The sequence below is a fragment of the Cyprinodon tularosa genome, unplaced genomic scaffold (genome assembly GCF_016077235.1).
Source record: "Cyprinodon tularosa strain WSP-4 unplaced genomic scaffold, ASM1607723v1 ctg193, whole genome shotgun sequence".
Classification (NCBI taxonomy): Eukaryota; Metazoa; Chordata; class Actinopteri; order Cyprinodontiformes; family Cyprinodontidae; genus Cyprinodon; species Cyprinodon tularosa.
In genome coordinates, this window is record NW_024038694.1 from 392,509 (window position 1) to 406,883 (window position 14,375).

A 14,375-nucleotide genomic window follows, 5' to 3' on the forward strand; every position below is an offset into this window, starting at 1 on the left:
ATGAAAAAACGAAACACATGTCTTGCTTAGAAGTTTTTCAGGGCAAAAGTTTTGTGATCTTATCAAATAAATCTCAGTTTGTTGAAAGAAATAAAGAAACATTTAAGCACTGTTTGAGAAAGGATGGAAGAGTGCAGCTCACTTACAGACACAAAGGGCCACAGCGAGGTAGGTGACACCAGTAATCAGGATGGCTAACAAGGTACCTTTGGGTATAGCAGCCTGGGCATCCTGTAAATTAACATATGGTATACGTCAGTTTGAGAAAATCTAAAACACACTGACTTCTGCAAGAAACGTCTGTATTTAAAGGTTACCCTCAAATCTCCAGAGATGTTAGCTCCAGCCAAGATACCGGTTGCCGCAGGGAAGAAGACAGCAAATACTGAGAAAAATGTTTCCCCATCCCTAAAATGTGGTCTAAAGTTCTCCATAAAGATGTTTGCTGTTTGAGAAAAACAAACAAGAAAAGTTTAACAAAAATATGTGAAAAGAGGATAGAGTTAGTTTAATGCTACTTGTAATAAGTTCATAATATCTTTGTGATAAAATGGGATTAGGAAAGAGGATAGTTTCTTACTTTGATAGCCAAAAAATCCCTTTGACTTCTTGTCTTCTGTTGGGTTAAGGGCTGTTCCTACAAACACATTCACTATGGCCACCAGCAAGATCACAAGTAGAACGATTTGTGCCTGTGTCAAAAAGAAGTGTTTTTTTTTTTAGTTAAGTTTGGATCTCTTACAAAAAAGGTCCAGCGAACCATCAAGACGCAAATTGTTACCGCCTCACCTTTGCCTCCCATTCCATTCCAGCCACAGATATGCCTAAGAGCAACAGCACCGTAATGCAGCCAATGATCCTGATGTCATTCAGCTCATCCACCATCAGATGGGCATATTCCTAAGTGCATCAAATATGAGATAAATACATTCAGATATCTTGAAATCGGTCAAGTTTTACTTTGCTCATCTCTTCATTGTAACATTACACACCTTGAGTAAATCCACCACTGTTTCTGCAAAGCCCACCACATACATGGCCACAGCCACTGCATTGGCGAAGGCAAAAATGAGACCAATCGAGCCTCCGAACTCTGGCCCCAAACTGCGAGATATCATGTAGTAAGCTCCTCCTGTTATGGCAAAAGTAATTTTAAAGGATTCCATTTTAGTTTTGGTGAATCAAAAATTTCAGTTGTTGTTGTTTTAAAACCATTGTGGAAATAAATGATACTACAAGGGAAGTAAAAAAAAAAAAAAAAAAAAAAATACAATTAAAAATAAACTTATAGAAACAGAAAAAGAAACAATCTGATTCTTCAAAAGGAGCAAAAAAGGAAACAAAACAAAAAAACAAAACAAGTGAAGTTAGTTTTAAGCTGAAGCAATTGGAAATTTAAATAAGTACTTAAGTCATCAGCTCTGTCAGCAGTGGAATAAACAATGTGAATATAGTACTTCTGTTTGCATCATCTTTAATATGCTTCAAATCATTAAGATAACTTTTTATTTAATTAGAAATATCCTTTACACCAGTGGTGATACAATTATGGATGATTGTGAGAAAGTCTCCAGGCGGTCCTTAACAAGCTTTTTTCTTCCAAGAATGGCATTGGCCAATTTTAATTGAAGACTAACTCTGACTGACTCTAGTATGTTTTAAATAAGGTGGTTGCAGGACACAAAACAAACAATATCATTGATCAGAGGGTATTTTTCTCCTGAGAAAACAGCTTAGACATCTCAGGAATGCTGCCAAGAGCTTATCTCTTAATATAGTGTTTCCAGCAGGTAATCTTTGCAAATATTTTATTCTAAATGCTAAAGATGCTTGCCATAAGGATAGACACTCATGTTAAGAATGCATTATTCTCATAAGTTGCATTTTGTGTCAAATTGGGAGAAAGCTTTTTCAACAATTGCTCTGTTAGGGTATTTCAATCAGAATTCAATTGCTTACAGCTGATAGTTTGTATTATTATTCAATTAACCTAATTTTCATTTTGTCAGCTGGGACTGTATATTTAAGATCAGGAATGTTTTAAATGACCAGCAGTCTTTTTGTCTTATGTTTGCTTTCTATGTTGCTGACTCATTTTAAAGATTTTAGTTCTCCTAGTGAAAGGTTCAGTCCGCTGAGGTTATCTGCAACAGAACCACATGCTGTATTTTTCTATATATAAAGGTACATCTCAAGACCAATATCTGTGGTGGATGATTAATCGCCACATTACTGATTGATTGATTTTTATGTGAGAGCAAGGTTGTAAAAAAGCGAATAAGATTGGAGAAGGTGACATTCAGGTGCCGTGTCTAGCCTTTGTTACTTCATCAGCAAACATTGTCCTGCTACTCATTTGATTCTCCCACTGAAGCATTTTGTGTCACAGAATGTGTGTTATCTTATAGAATACATATATAAAGAATGTTTTACTTGCTTAAGCTGGCTGCCGTAGTTATGCTATGAATAAAATACCAGCATGGAAGGTTAGTCAATATCTAATCTCACTTATCTCATCAGAGTTCCTTTCTAAATATGAAATATAGCAGCCGATTCGCTGACCTACCTCCCCTAACAATCCCGTTGGTGCAAATGGCAGACATGGAGAGGGCTGTGACGGTGGTCACCACACAGCTGAGAGCAATGACCACGATTCCCAGACCTGAAATGTAAACATGTTTTAATATAAGAGTGAATTCCACTCCATCCAATATGCCAATCAAGTTGATAATAAAACAGTGTGTTATCTGAAAAATGGCCTCCTTGATCTGCTGGAGCTTCTAGTAATAGCTCCTTAAATACATTCTTAAAGCGATCTGTCTCTCAATCAGTCACACATGTTTGATAAAGTTTCCTGATTAGAAGACATGTTTAACCTTTGCTGTAGGACTCAGAGATGGCAATGGAAATTAACAACTTAAAGTAAAACCAACTGTAGTTTTGACATATGGGATTTTTTGGCCCCTTCTTTAGCTACAAATATTAACAAGACTTTCTTACTGTTGTTTATGAGTAGGATTTTTACATGGAAAACACTATGAGCTTGAGAGTAATAAAACAGTTTGCATTAAGCCAGAATTATATAAGATGGTCGGATAGAATTTCCTCAAATAATGCAAAAGCTTTAACCTGGTCGTTGGCTTGAAACAGCAAATGGAAAAATACATGTTGAGGGTATTTCCAAGTGTTGTAAAGAATACAAATTACCAAATAAAATACATTTTTCACTCACCCCAACCTGCCTGTCCAAAAACCCATGACAGGCGGATGAAAAGCATCACACCCCAGATGTTTAACATACATCTTACCTGCAAAATAAAGCAGCAATTTAACATAGATTAAGATTTTTTTTATTTCAGCCACATTATATCTATTTTATTTTCTCTTACCAACCAATAATCATACGGTAAATATATTCACAAACTAATGTAAATTAGCCCAAGGCTCTGGTTTTGAAGTTAGTAATGCATTCTACATAAAACACTATTTAATGTAAATATTAATGGGAATATCCAGAAGGAGCTCTTCAGTAGCAAACTTACCAGAACTCCCCTAATCCAACCAAACTTTACTGCTCCTTTTTTTTCATCAAGTGGAGCTGCAGACTCCAGATCATCCGAAGGGAATCCTTCACTATCTTCGCTCCTTTCGCCATCATCTGTCACCGTTTCGGGCACAGAGATTGGACCATTCTATTGAAGAAAATTTGATAGGGAAAAATGAACTTGAGTCTCTCATCTGTCAACATAGAAAGCCCTATAAATAGCTGTTCTCCGTGTTTTTATGATGCAAAGTAACTTTATCGGTCAGATTTCTAAGATGGCTTGGACTTTAACTGTATATATTTGGTTGTTGCTTGATTGCTTAAAATAGCATTAAATCAAGCAGTGTTTTACAAAACTTAAACATCAAAGTTCCAAAACTGCCACTCTGTAAAGATCCACCATTTTTGTATCCATTCACAAATGATTATCTAGTCCAAAAGCTATAAACCTAAATGAACCATGACCTAATGTCTTTGGCAATAGGTTCAAATAAACAGCAATAAAAACAAATAAAGTGTGTCAAGTGTACTGATGCTGTTCAGTTCCAGAAATAACATTTTATCTGCTATCTGGTTTAGTTTTACAAGGTTAAAGATAAAGAGTTAGCCACTGACAGACAGAGATGCTTTGGTAAAGTTTTATGATTCAAGCAGCGTCATTCACTCGCTGGAATAGCTGTCTCTCAGAAGCAGAACTGAATTTCCTGTTCTTATCGTAAGATAGTTTTAAAGTAGGAGATTTAAGAGACAAGGGGGAAAAGAAAACAAGAAAAAAAGACATGGAGAAAGGAATTCAGATAAAATGTTCTCAGGCATCATGAGAACAGATGTGCACTTACCTTTTGAAAAACATCATGGAGCTCCTGCAAGGATGGCCTGATAGCTCGGTGACCACTCACACTGCCGGCGTTACGGTAGAAGTTAATGTTGGGCACTCGGTCTAAAGTATCATGACCGAAAGCACTGATTACTGAGGGCCTGATCGTCCGATGGTCATCGTTGGACAATTCTGTCTCTTCATAGATCGGAGGCTCATCATGGTTGGAATCAAAAGCTGAGTTGACATGACCCTCTTTGTTTGACTTCCGCCTCTCCATTGCAAATGCTGGAGATTCTTAGAGTTGAAGTGTGAAAATAATAAAACAGCTGTCTTCAGAAAACCAACAATCAAATAATGGGTGCAGATCTGAGAATCAGGGTTCCTTGAGCATTGAAGCAAAGCTACACAATGACTGGATTTAAAAAGATCTCCTCTTCTGCGTTGAATTTCTTGTGCATGAAGGTTCCTACTAGTCAACGGCCTACCTTTATACTCATGGTCATACACTGACTGCCAGCTATTGGTCAACTCCTTGGATCAACCCTCAGAAAACTTAACCAAGGGGGTCAGATATGTCCTCCATCCTAGGGGACATAAAGGCGTTGCTTAATCATTAACCAAAGTCATAAACGGCAAGAGAAAGATAAAGGTGCTCATTGCCCGAGTTCTGGAAAATTGATTACTAATATTATATGCTGAATGGCACATGTTGTTCTATGGTTGCACTTTATGGCACTGTGAGTAGTATTTCCTTAGATCTAGAGGCTCTTTGCATGAATCACTGGGAAATATAAACATATGAAGATTTCCACTAGAAAAACGCCAAGACATTACTGAGGGACAAAGTTTTAAGGTTTTATGTCAACTAAAAACAGATCATTTAAAGCATATATCAAACAGCTCTTATTTCTGTCTATATATATTCAATATGCTCAATAAAAAAAATTAGATAAAATCAGGGGGAGTATCCTGACATGTAAGAAGATATTGGGCTCATAATAGTTATATAACTGTCTAAATAAATGTCTGTAATGGCTCTCCTATCCACATAGATTTAGAGAAGAAAGGCAGAGGGTTAGCTAATGCAGACGAAATGGCAGCATTCAAGAAGAAAATGAGAGTTAATAAAAGACCAAAAATTACAGGAATATGCCGGAGGCACTTCACATGACTTCTAAAGAGCCATTAAAAGACCTCTTAACAGGTAAACTTCCTTATTACTGATACACCACAGTGATTTATGCATGCAGTGAAAGCCTGACTAATGGCTTGAAATCTGACCTTGGCTGTATTGTTTGCTGACAAAAGAAACACTCTCCAGCATGTGTTTTTATGTATAGGCTGAAAGAAGACAAACAGCAGGGCTCATCAGACTTTAAACAAAGCTGGAATGATTCCCTGCAAACATTATGGTGCTGCAAGAGTTATGCTGAGGAGAGAAAATTGTCAACATATGATAGACTAACTGTTCAATCACAACTTCTAACATTTATCTTCTCAGTCATATCACAACAGGTCATTTTTCAAAATCTGGATTTGTATGCTCTGCTTATGCCTGCCTGTTTTGTGTCTGCACTGAGCAACTATCTTTATGGTCCTAAAATTAAAAACTAAGAGGTGTGGTAGGAATATGTTCTCAGCCCCCCTGAGTCAATAACACATTCTGAGATGGATGTTATCAAGTTCTACTGAGGCCGGTTAAATTATCTATTCATTTGATTCAGCTGCATTGGATCAAAGATTTATTTATAAGGAGCTGGACAATGGCTTTTTTATTACAGGAACTTGAAACCGCTGTTCTGAAACTTTAACTGCTGATCTAAAACTTTAACTGCATCTCTGGCTGTAAGTTTGGGGTCCTTGTCCTGCTGAGTTAAACTTCTACTGCATTTTAAAGCATTTGAAATACTTTTACAGACTTTATTTCAAAAATACAAATAATCTACCAACTTTACCAGCTTTGCTATGACGGTTAATTAAAATTCTTCCTACACCATAATGTGTGCTACTATGATCTTGGCCCTTCAAAGTAATATTAAGGGTTGGTTTTCCACCACACACTTTATAGCTATTTGATGGTCTTTTGCATAAAATCGAAGTTAAGAATAATAAGGCCTGTGGTTATTGTTTGAACAAATATAAAAATAAATTCACATGTAATGATCACTCTCACTGTCATATTATGGGGGGAGTGGCAGCCTAGTGGTTAGGGCATTGGGCTTTGAATCCTGAGGTTGTGAGCTCGATCCCCCACTCCCACAGACTGCCACCCTGGGTCCCCGAGCAAGACCCCCAACCCCACACTGCTCCCCGGGCGCCTCACAATGGCAGCCCACCGCTCCCCTAGGGCATGGGTTAAATGCAGAGAGTTCATTTCATTGCTCTGTACTTGTGACAGTGTAGTGACAATAAAATTGAATTAAACTATTAAAATTAAAATTAAAAAATAAGGCATGCTATCTTTGCAACTGCATATCAAAACCTTTAAAATTTAAAGGCAAATGTCATAACTTATGCAAATATTCCTTTCTGTAGGTCAGAAAAAACATACTATTATTACACAACACATTGAATAAAGCACATCAGATACTAGACACACTGTGTATGTAAGCATTTTAAGAGGTGTCATTTTAAGGCCTTATACAGCATAATAATAAACTAATAATAATTTTTTATCCTCACATCATTAATTAAAAAGTCTTGTAACACCCAAACACTGTGCACATAGCAGGAAATCCAAGAACAATATGCATTAGCTCATAAAAAGGTGCCATTTTGAAGCAACTCAAAGTAAATAATTAAACTTAACAGCTTTCTAATCATTAATTTCTATTATAAAAGATTAAGATATCTTAGAGTCGGTAAGCATTCATGTATTCATCTTCAGAGAAATTCAGAGGGGTTCAACTCATACATCAGATCAAGTATAGTCCCATTCAATTTAAGATTTCAAGTTATTTCATCTAACAATCAGTAAGTTGTTTACGAATAGATAGATTAAAGTTTAGAATTTTGACTACAGAACTTCTCAATTCAGCGGACCAATCACATTAGTGCCAAAAGCTATTCTTTTTTAAATACAGTGGTAAATCTATAATTAGAGGCATTGCTTAACTACAGTAATAAAATAGTTATTGTATCAGCTCGTCTTATCAGAATAACATCAAGGACAAAGCATGGGAAGTTCGAAGACCACAAGTAATAAAGCTAATGTTTGATAATCAGCGAAGTTAAGGTCCAATCATCTGCCACCTCATCAACCTGCACTGTTACAAGAAGTCTTAAAGTTCTCATGAGCGCTCACAAAAGTATATTTTTATGTTAATAATCCCTAAACATAACCCTAAAAAAGAAAATTAAACCAGGGTGAATGGTTTTAAAAATTCAGGTTATTTTAGTCCTTTGCTGTCTGCAGAAGAGTGAGAGATTATAACTAAAATTATTTCATGCAAAGGTCTATTCTTTGTTTTTATTCAGTCAATAAAAAAATCTTAAAATTTTTTTTGTAGAAGATTAGTCAAAACCCTTTTTTTAATTATTAACAACTCTTTTGTAAAATTTAGTTATGAGTAGATTTAACAGCTGGCTCTACCTGAAAATAAAAAAAAGAATGTAAATACAGTTATTGAAATATCTTTAACAGCGAGCAAATTTGTGTTTCCTAAATTCATTTCAGAAAACATTTTAAACCTTTATCAGATTTTGAGGAAAAAATCGAAAAAAGTCGCTATCTTACCTGCAGCAAGAAATTATTTAAGTTTTGGATAAAAACCAAATACTTTGCTGAAACGGCTGAACCTGATGTGTGATGAGAAAGGAGCAGATTGTAACCATATAAAAGCAACTCAGTCTTAAAAATGTTAACATGCTCCTACTTTTAAAATCTTTCAGCCAACCTTAGCAATCATTACACATTCAGATGATTTCACTCCATGTGTCATTTCTATATGTGAGGCTTTTATTTTTAAGGCAGTAAGGCAATGATTGGTTTAATTCATTAGAATTCTATTGCAAATATAAATGTGACCCTGAACTGCTCAGTGGTTTTAACAATAAGCCAAAAAGGTTGGAAAAAAACTGGGTTAAACTTTAACCGCACCTCATTTAAGGAGCTTTTTACACGGTGTCAAAAAAGTAACAAAAACCATCAAATAAATTTAAAGTGATATAAAAGGAGTAATAAATCTTTTTTTAAAGATAGGTGGCAGAAAGTGAAAGTTTTGTTTCTTCTTCCAAATTACTTAGAACCCACAAACCTATTTATCAAAAAGAAAATAACATATATTTGATAACTTTGTAATGCCCTCCAAATTTCAATAGGTCTTAAAAACATATAGAAATTTATTTCTCCCCTTTGGGATGAATAACAAAGGTTCAAATCAAATAATAATAAGATAGAATTTAGGGAAAGAGGTTTACAGACAAGTAATTTAAGCTTCATTTTTTCTGGCCTGTGGCAGAAGAGGAAAAAAACAGCAAATATTCTGCAGCAAATATTTCAAGATAAGGATGTCACATAGGTGACAAAGATAATGGAGCAATAAAAATTGCATTCCTAACTAATGATGCATGTTAAGGAGGGAGTTTATGGTGAACCTGAGGATGAGTCGGTGGGTTTTCCACCTCATGATATGTCCTTTCACAGGCCTCTGTGAATTCTTTCATTCTACTGCTCCTCCAGAAGGCACAACTTCAAGGCTTTTGAACTTTTAGTCTATTGGAGATCATGATAAAAAACACTCTATCACTATCTTCTTATTGTAAAAACATTTAAAGACATGATGTGAGATTTTAATGTACGTTACACCACATATTTTCCTGTACTCATTACATGGTAGCCCTGATAAATATGTGTAAAAAGCCCTACATTAAATTTGTATTTGACTAAACTAATTAACTAACTGAAAGGTTTTTGTAAAATCCCTTTATTTATTTGGTGGTGACAAAAGAAAGGCATATTTCCAAATGTTCATACCCAGAAATAAATATCCTGTCCTACAGTAATTGGTACCCTTATCAATGCCTTTACAATGAATGTTTAATATGCTTTTACGTACTTTACAAAGGTAAACAAATCAATTTTGAAATGTTTCTTTTAATCAGTAATACTCAGCTCAAGCTTTTCCCAACAAACCTATAAGCTGCTTTTAAAAATCTAATGATAAAGACTTGACCAAAGCGCTTTACACTACATGCAGTCATTCAGCCATTCACTGATGATGTGGTTACATTGTAGCCACAGTCGCCCTGGGGCTCACTGACAGAATCAAGGTTGTTTAACAGGCGCCACCAGTCCGCCACCAGTAGGCAATGCGGGTGAAGTGTCTTGCCAAAGGGCGCTATGACAATGAAAGCCGGTGCTTGAAACAACAACCCTCCGTTTGCAGGGCAAACTCTTACATTCAATGCCACTGTTAGGCAACTTAGGAAGTCATTTTTGGAAAATCAGTTTAACCCAACACTAACTGACTTCTCAACCTTCATAAAATATTTCTAAGTGCTCTAAGTACTCCTCTGTCATGGGTCTGCGTCACTTTCACAGACACCAAGCAACTTTGAGGAGGATGTAAGTAACCCTGTCACATAAATGACTACAAATGTGCAAATGTGCAGACTGCCTTACGGCATATGTCATTTCCCCCTTTGATACGACTAAATTTCCCTAAGAGACTGTTTATCTGTGCAGATTGTCCAGGATTGATATGAATATCAAGGCAAAGTGGCATCTTCCTGCTGGGATCTATAGGTGTGTTTACAGTGAAATTCTCCAACATAACGTTATAATCATCTGCTTCAAAGCTCTAAACTCTTTCTGCTTGTTAAGTGTTGTAGGAAAAGATTAACTACTGTCAAACTGGCAAAAATCGATGAACAAAATATCAGTATCAATAATACAACAACTGTGACCAAACAGAAAAAAATAATTTCCTCAGATTAAATTCTTTACCTTTTTGAATTGAATGATTTTCCGCTGCAACAAATCAGAATTTAACGTTAAGACAGGTATCTATTTGGAGAGGTGTCTATTTGGACCCAAAATGCAAAAAAGCTGAACATCAATGTTTAAAGTGAATAAACCATTTTTTTTTATTTCACATCATCAAATCGAATGAAATCAATGCAAAATCTCTATCACCAGTGGAGCAAGCAACCGGCCTGTCATTATAGTATGACGCTCACTCAGACACACCCACACACGGGTGCTCTAATGGTTCTAGATGAAGGCACATAAACCCATTGAAGGTCACAGTAAGGCAGATTCACAGCACTAAGGAGAAACAGTAAACTGTAAAAATTGGCAAAGGAACAGTCCAGACCACACGGTCTGATCAGAAAATGATCAGGAGGGTTCAGGATGATCTAGGAGAGTCAGGAAGCATGATCAAGTGTAGAGCTGAAACTCATCCCGCCCTTGTTATTTGCCACACCTCTGCTGGGCGATTTCCTCCCATTGATTTGAAACATCAGTGCTCTGAGTGAAGAACGTATTTTGTCTCATTTGTTTTTTCTCATTAGTCAACCAGTTTCCCATTCCTCCAAGGCAGCAGCAGTACAGTCTCTGAGTTCCCTTTGCATTGTTTAGGAACAGCAGTACCACAATGTAGGTCACAGTTTGCCTTTGTTTTTCTTTCGCTGGATGACTTAAGAAAGCTAGAAGTGCCTGCTTTCCTTAAGATTCCCAACAGACTTGTTTTGAATAGGTCACTTAGCACTATTTTGAAAATACCCTGTATCCACCCATTTACATTCTTGCGCTGAACAGTTCTGCTGTGCAGAAGTGCAACCACGCCACCCTCTGTTTTGAGTTCATGTGAGGAATCTTGTCCCTGAGTCTTCAGTCTCCCATCCTGTTTCATTGACGTCCACCTTATCGTGACATTCAGCTTGTAGGTTAAAGGGAGCTACATCCAAGTTCTGTGTCAACTGATGTTCTAAAAAACACACTTCCTGGCAGAAGGGCACCCAATGTGACACGGCAGCTGCCTCAATTTCACTCTCTCTCCCAGACACACACAATTCATATACAGTAGAGGTTCTCTGACCTAACAATTCACACACATTAAATGGCATACACAGCTTTGACTCTAGCTCTGTTCATCACTTGAAGGTATCTTAATGGAGTGTCAGGTGCAGTGGTCGGTCAGGCTTGGGTATCTGTTTTTCATGTTTGTGTGTGTTTGTGTCCCGTTGTCGCATCGTTAAGTGAGGGCGTACTCAAATGTCCCTTTCTCCAACCCCTCGATGCCGTCGGCCCAGTTAGAGGAGGGCATGCTGCTGTAGGGGTCCAGCAGGATCCTAAAGCAGCGTATTATCAGCAGTCCCAAGAACACCAGCAGCATCCCCACAAAAGCAAACGCTGTCTTTTGCTCCAGAGTCAGAGAGTGTGCCATTAAGTCGTTTCCGCTCATAGCAGCAAGGGAGTGGTTGAAGTGGACGCTGCTCATGGTAAGCCCACCTCTAGGTGCCTCATCTCTCCTTGGATGGGGTCAGGCGCTTAGAAGCCTGCATGTTACCTGGACAGGGGTTAAATGATTTCCTCTGTTAGTCCTGTTTTGTCTCTTGTGTGGGTAAGATCTATTTAATGCAGCTCTTAAATTACGATTAGCTCTGACATAAAGAGTAATAAAGGTGCTGATACAGTAAAAGGGATGAAGCATTATCTCATTTAAATGCAGGTCTGAATAAAAGATGAAGGACTACTGGTATCTTTAAATAGCTTCTTCTGATTTTGGAATTAAGCAGATGTCCAGAGATCTGTCCAGCTCTGCACCTTTGGGAATTTCTCTGCAGAAAGCTGCAACCAGCCAGCATGTATAGAGGGGCTGTGAAAAATACTTCCAACCAAGTGGGTGCAGCAAAACCAGCCAAGGTTGTGAGACTTTACATTCCTTCAGGTCAGATTAGAATAGCAGTGTGTCGCAGTGCACAGCCAGTCATTAAAACACAAACAGAGCTGATGTGCAAATTACAAAAATGCAACATCTGTATAAGATGCAGCCCTGCATGTGTTTAGTTCAGAGGGAACACATCTCTACCTGTTGCATGTAAGCAGATGCCTGCAAGACAGAGTAATTCCATTAGGCAGCAGGAGAGTGACTGTAATTGACCACATGTAATTACAAAAAAACTTTTTCGGTCACATGAGTGGATGCCTACCTAGTGTCAGTCAACATCTTCTCATATTTTTACAGCAAGCAGCAGGTGGGTAAAGTAAGAGGAGGAGCGGTGGATGGGAGAGGAAATGCACACGAGGAAAGAAGAGGAAATGAAGTAGAATAAGGAGGAGAACACTGCACAAGTATGCTGAGGGAGGGAGTGAGGGCAGGGTGGATGGGAAGGACTGCATTGGCAGATTCTCTAGGATGTCTGAGGGAGCAAATGCAGGTGTCTCACCATCATTTCAGTGCCATCCTTACAGACCTGTTGCTGCGGATTCCTGCAAGCAACTCTCCCTCCTTCTCCTTGGAGCTCTCAGACATGTATCCATCAATCCATCCATCCCTGGCATGCTGGATGCACTAGGCTAGCCGCTCACATCTGAGTAAAAGAAATCTGAATGTAAAAGAAAAAAAGAAAAGAAAAAAAAAGAACAGAGGCGAGGGGCTGGATCAATCCGTTCTCCTTTTTTCTCCTGAGAGATGCAGCTCCTGTCCTAGCGCTGCTTTACTTGCTGCTGCCTCCTGCTCATTATCATTCTGTTTCTCTATCTCTCCCTCTAGAAGCTTGCACGCTTGCTCCTGCTGCATGGCAACCACTTGTTAGTCTCACTCAGCTGCTCTGTGCCTCACTCATTCACAACAGATCACCCCCCCCCCCCCCCCCCCCCCCCCCCCAGTAATGCCAGGACGAATGCAGCAGCACAGAACAAGCCACCTGCATCTTCTGTTTATTGTGTGACAGGAATATTACGCTTTATCTAGCAGGACAGATTGCATCCCTGGTTGCTGCTGGCCACAAAAGGCTGCTGCAAAGATATTTTTGGTACAGCACAGCCATGCCTGATGATGTGCCTGTAATTGGTGCAGTTGTCTGTGGACAAATTGAATTAAGCTCACAGTTTAAAAGACTTATTAATGCAAGCAACCAAAACCTGCTGTGGGAGGATGAGGAATATTATTAAGAAAAGGGATGAAAAGCAGCTTGGCACGAGAAAACAAACAGCAGGTCATCTGTTTGCCCCCACTAAGATATTGCAGCAGAGAACTCCCTAGCAATTTGTTTGTTGTCAGGCGGTAGGAATTCAATGATACGATTCCACAGATTAAACGTCATAAGGGAGGTGCTCATATCAATTGGTGTGATTTACAATAATTCATACCGTCATAAATCTTTCAGATGTGTACAACTGGATAATACTCAGATATAATATTCCCTTTCATGTGTATGTGCCTTCTCAGTAATTATTACACATATTTTTTGGTTCAACAGCAGTTTTAGGCTTGCTGTGTCGCTGCATTGGGGTGGGAACATATTAGCTGCATTTTGATTTCAAATATAACTCACAGATATTTCCATTCAATAAGATAAGGATATTTGACACTGTAATTCACAGTCATGTCATTACAGAGATGTCATGCGTCTTAAGGTTTATTACATGCAGTGATGAATGATTATAAGAAAACTGATTACAGGATGCATTAATGTTTTATAGTGAGTGAGCTTTAGAGAGTGTTTTGTAATAGTCCATTGTTATTGCTTTGATCAAACAAATAAATAACAGATACGATTTATTTTAGTTACTTTATGAAGATGTTAAGAAAATAGATAACATTTATTATACCTAAGCTTTTAAATAAATCAAAATTTGGTCTATGTTTAGTTACAAGATGGTGAAAAATCTTTGGCCACCGCTGGTTTGAGTGCAGGAGTATGAAATGATTTGTTTACAAGAAAAAGAAAAGGAAACAGGAAGATATACAAACACATTAGTACAGAATAGGGGTGAAGTTGGGCTGAATGGTAGATTTCAACTCATCAAAAAATGTGCCTTAAAGCTAATTAGGTAATACA

The 14,375-nt window shown here is 37.8% G+C and overlaps 2 protein-coding genes across 3 annotated transcripts in view; both read right to left on the reverse strand.

Moving 5' to 3' along the window:
• The window catches only part of slc12a1 (solute carrier family 12 member 1), an 18,541-nt gene extending 13,648 nt beyond the window's left edge, over positions 1–4,893 (reverse strand). The window contains exons 1-9 of the mRNA XM_038283392.1: positions 4,384–4,893; positions 3,543–3,692; positions 3,233–3,308; positions 2,567–2,662; positions 993–1,132; positions 790–900; positions 581–692; positions 318–445; positions 147–231 (exon numbers count right to left, since the gene is read on the reverse strand). Coding sequence (XP_038139320.1) covers positions 147–231; positions 318–445; positions 581–692; positions 790–900; positions 993–1,132; positions 2,567–2,662; positions 3,233–3,308; positions 3,543–3,692; positions 4,384–4,641 — 1,156 coding nt within the window. The 5' untranslated portion in view covers positions 4,642–4,893. The remainder of the gene's footprint in view (positions 1–146; positions 232–317; positions 446–580; positions 693–789; positions 901–992; positions 1,133–2,566; positions 2,663–3,232; positions 3,309–3,542; positions 3,693–4,383) is intronic.
• A 5,533-nt stretch (positions 4,894–10,426) lies between these two features.
• ctxn2 (cortexin 2) lies at positions 10,427–13,116 on the reverse strand. Of its 2 annotated transcripts, none has more exons than XM_038283397.1 (2): positions 12,786–13,116; positions 10,427–11,878 (listed from the first exon to the last, which is right to left on the reverse strand). In XM_038283397.1, exon 2 carries the CDS (start codon positions 11,807–11,809, stop codon positions 11,564–11,566), a length of 246 nt encoding a protein of 81 aa, XP_038139325.1. In that variant the 5' UTR covers positions 11,810–11,878; positions 12,786–13,116; the 3' UTR covers positions 10,427–11,563. The 2 variants fall into 2 exon arrangements, with proteins under 2 accessions (XP_038139325.1, XP_038139324.1); XM_038283396.1 differs by having other exon boundaries at positions 12,759–13,112.
• Positions 13,117–14,375: the final 1,259 nt, after the last annotated feature.

Excerpts from the sequence above, each read along its gene's own strand:
- ctxn2 (XM_038283397.1), bottom strand. The coding sequence starts at position 11,809 with ATGAGCAGCGTCCACTTCAACCACTCCCTTGCTGCTATGAGCGGAAAC.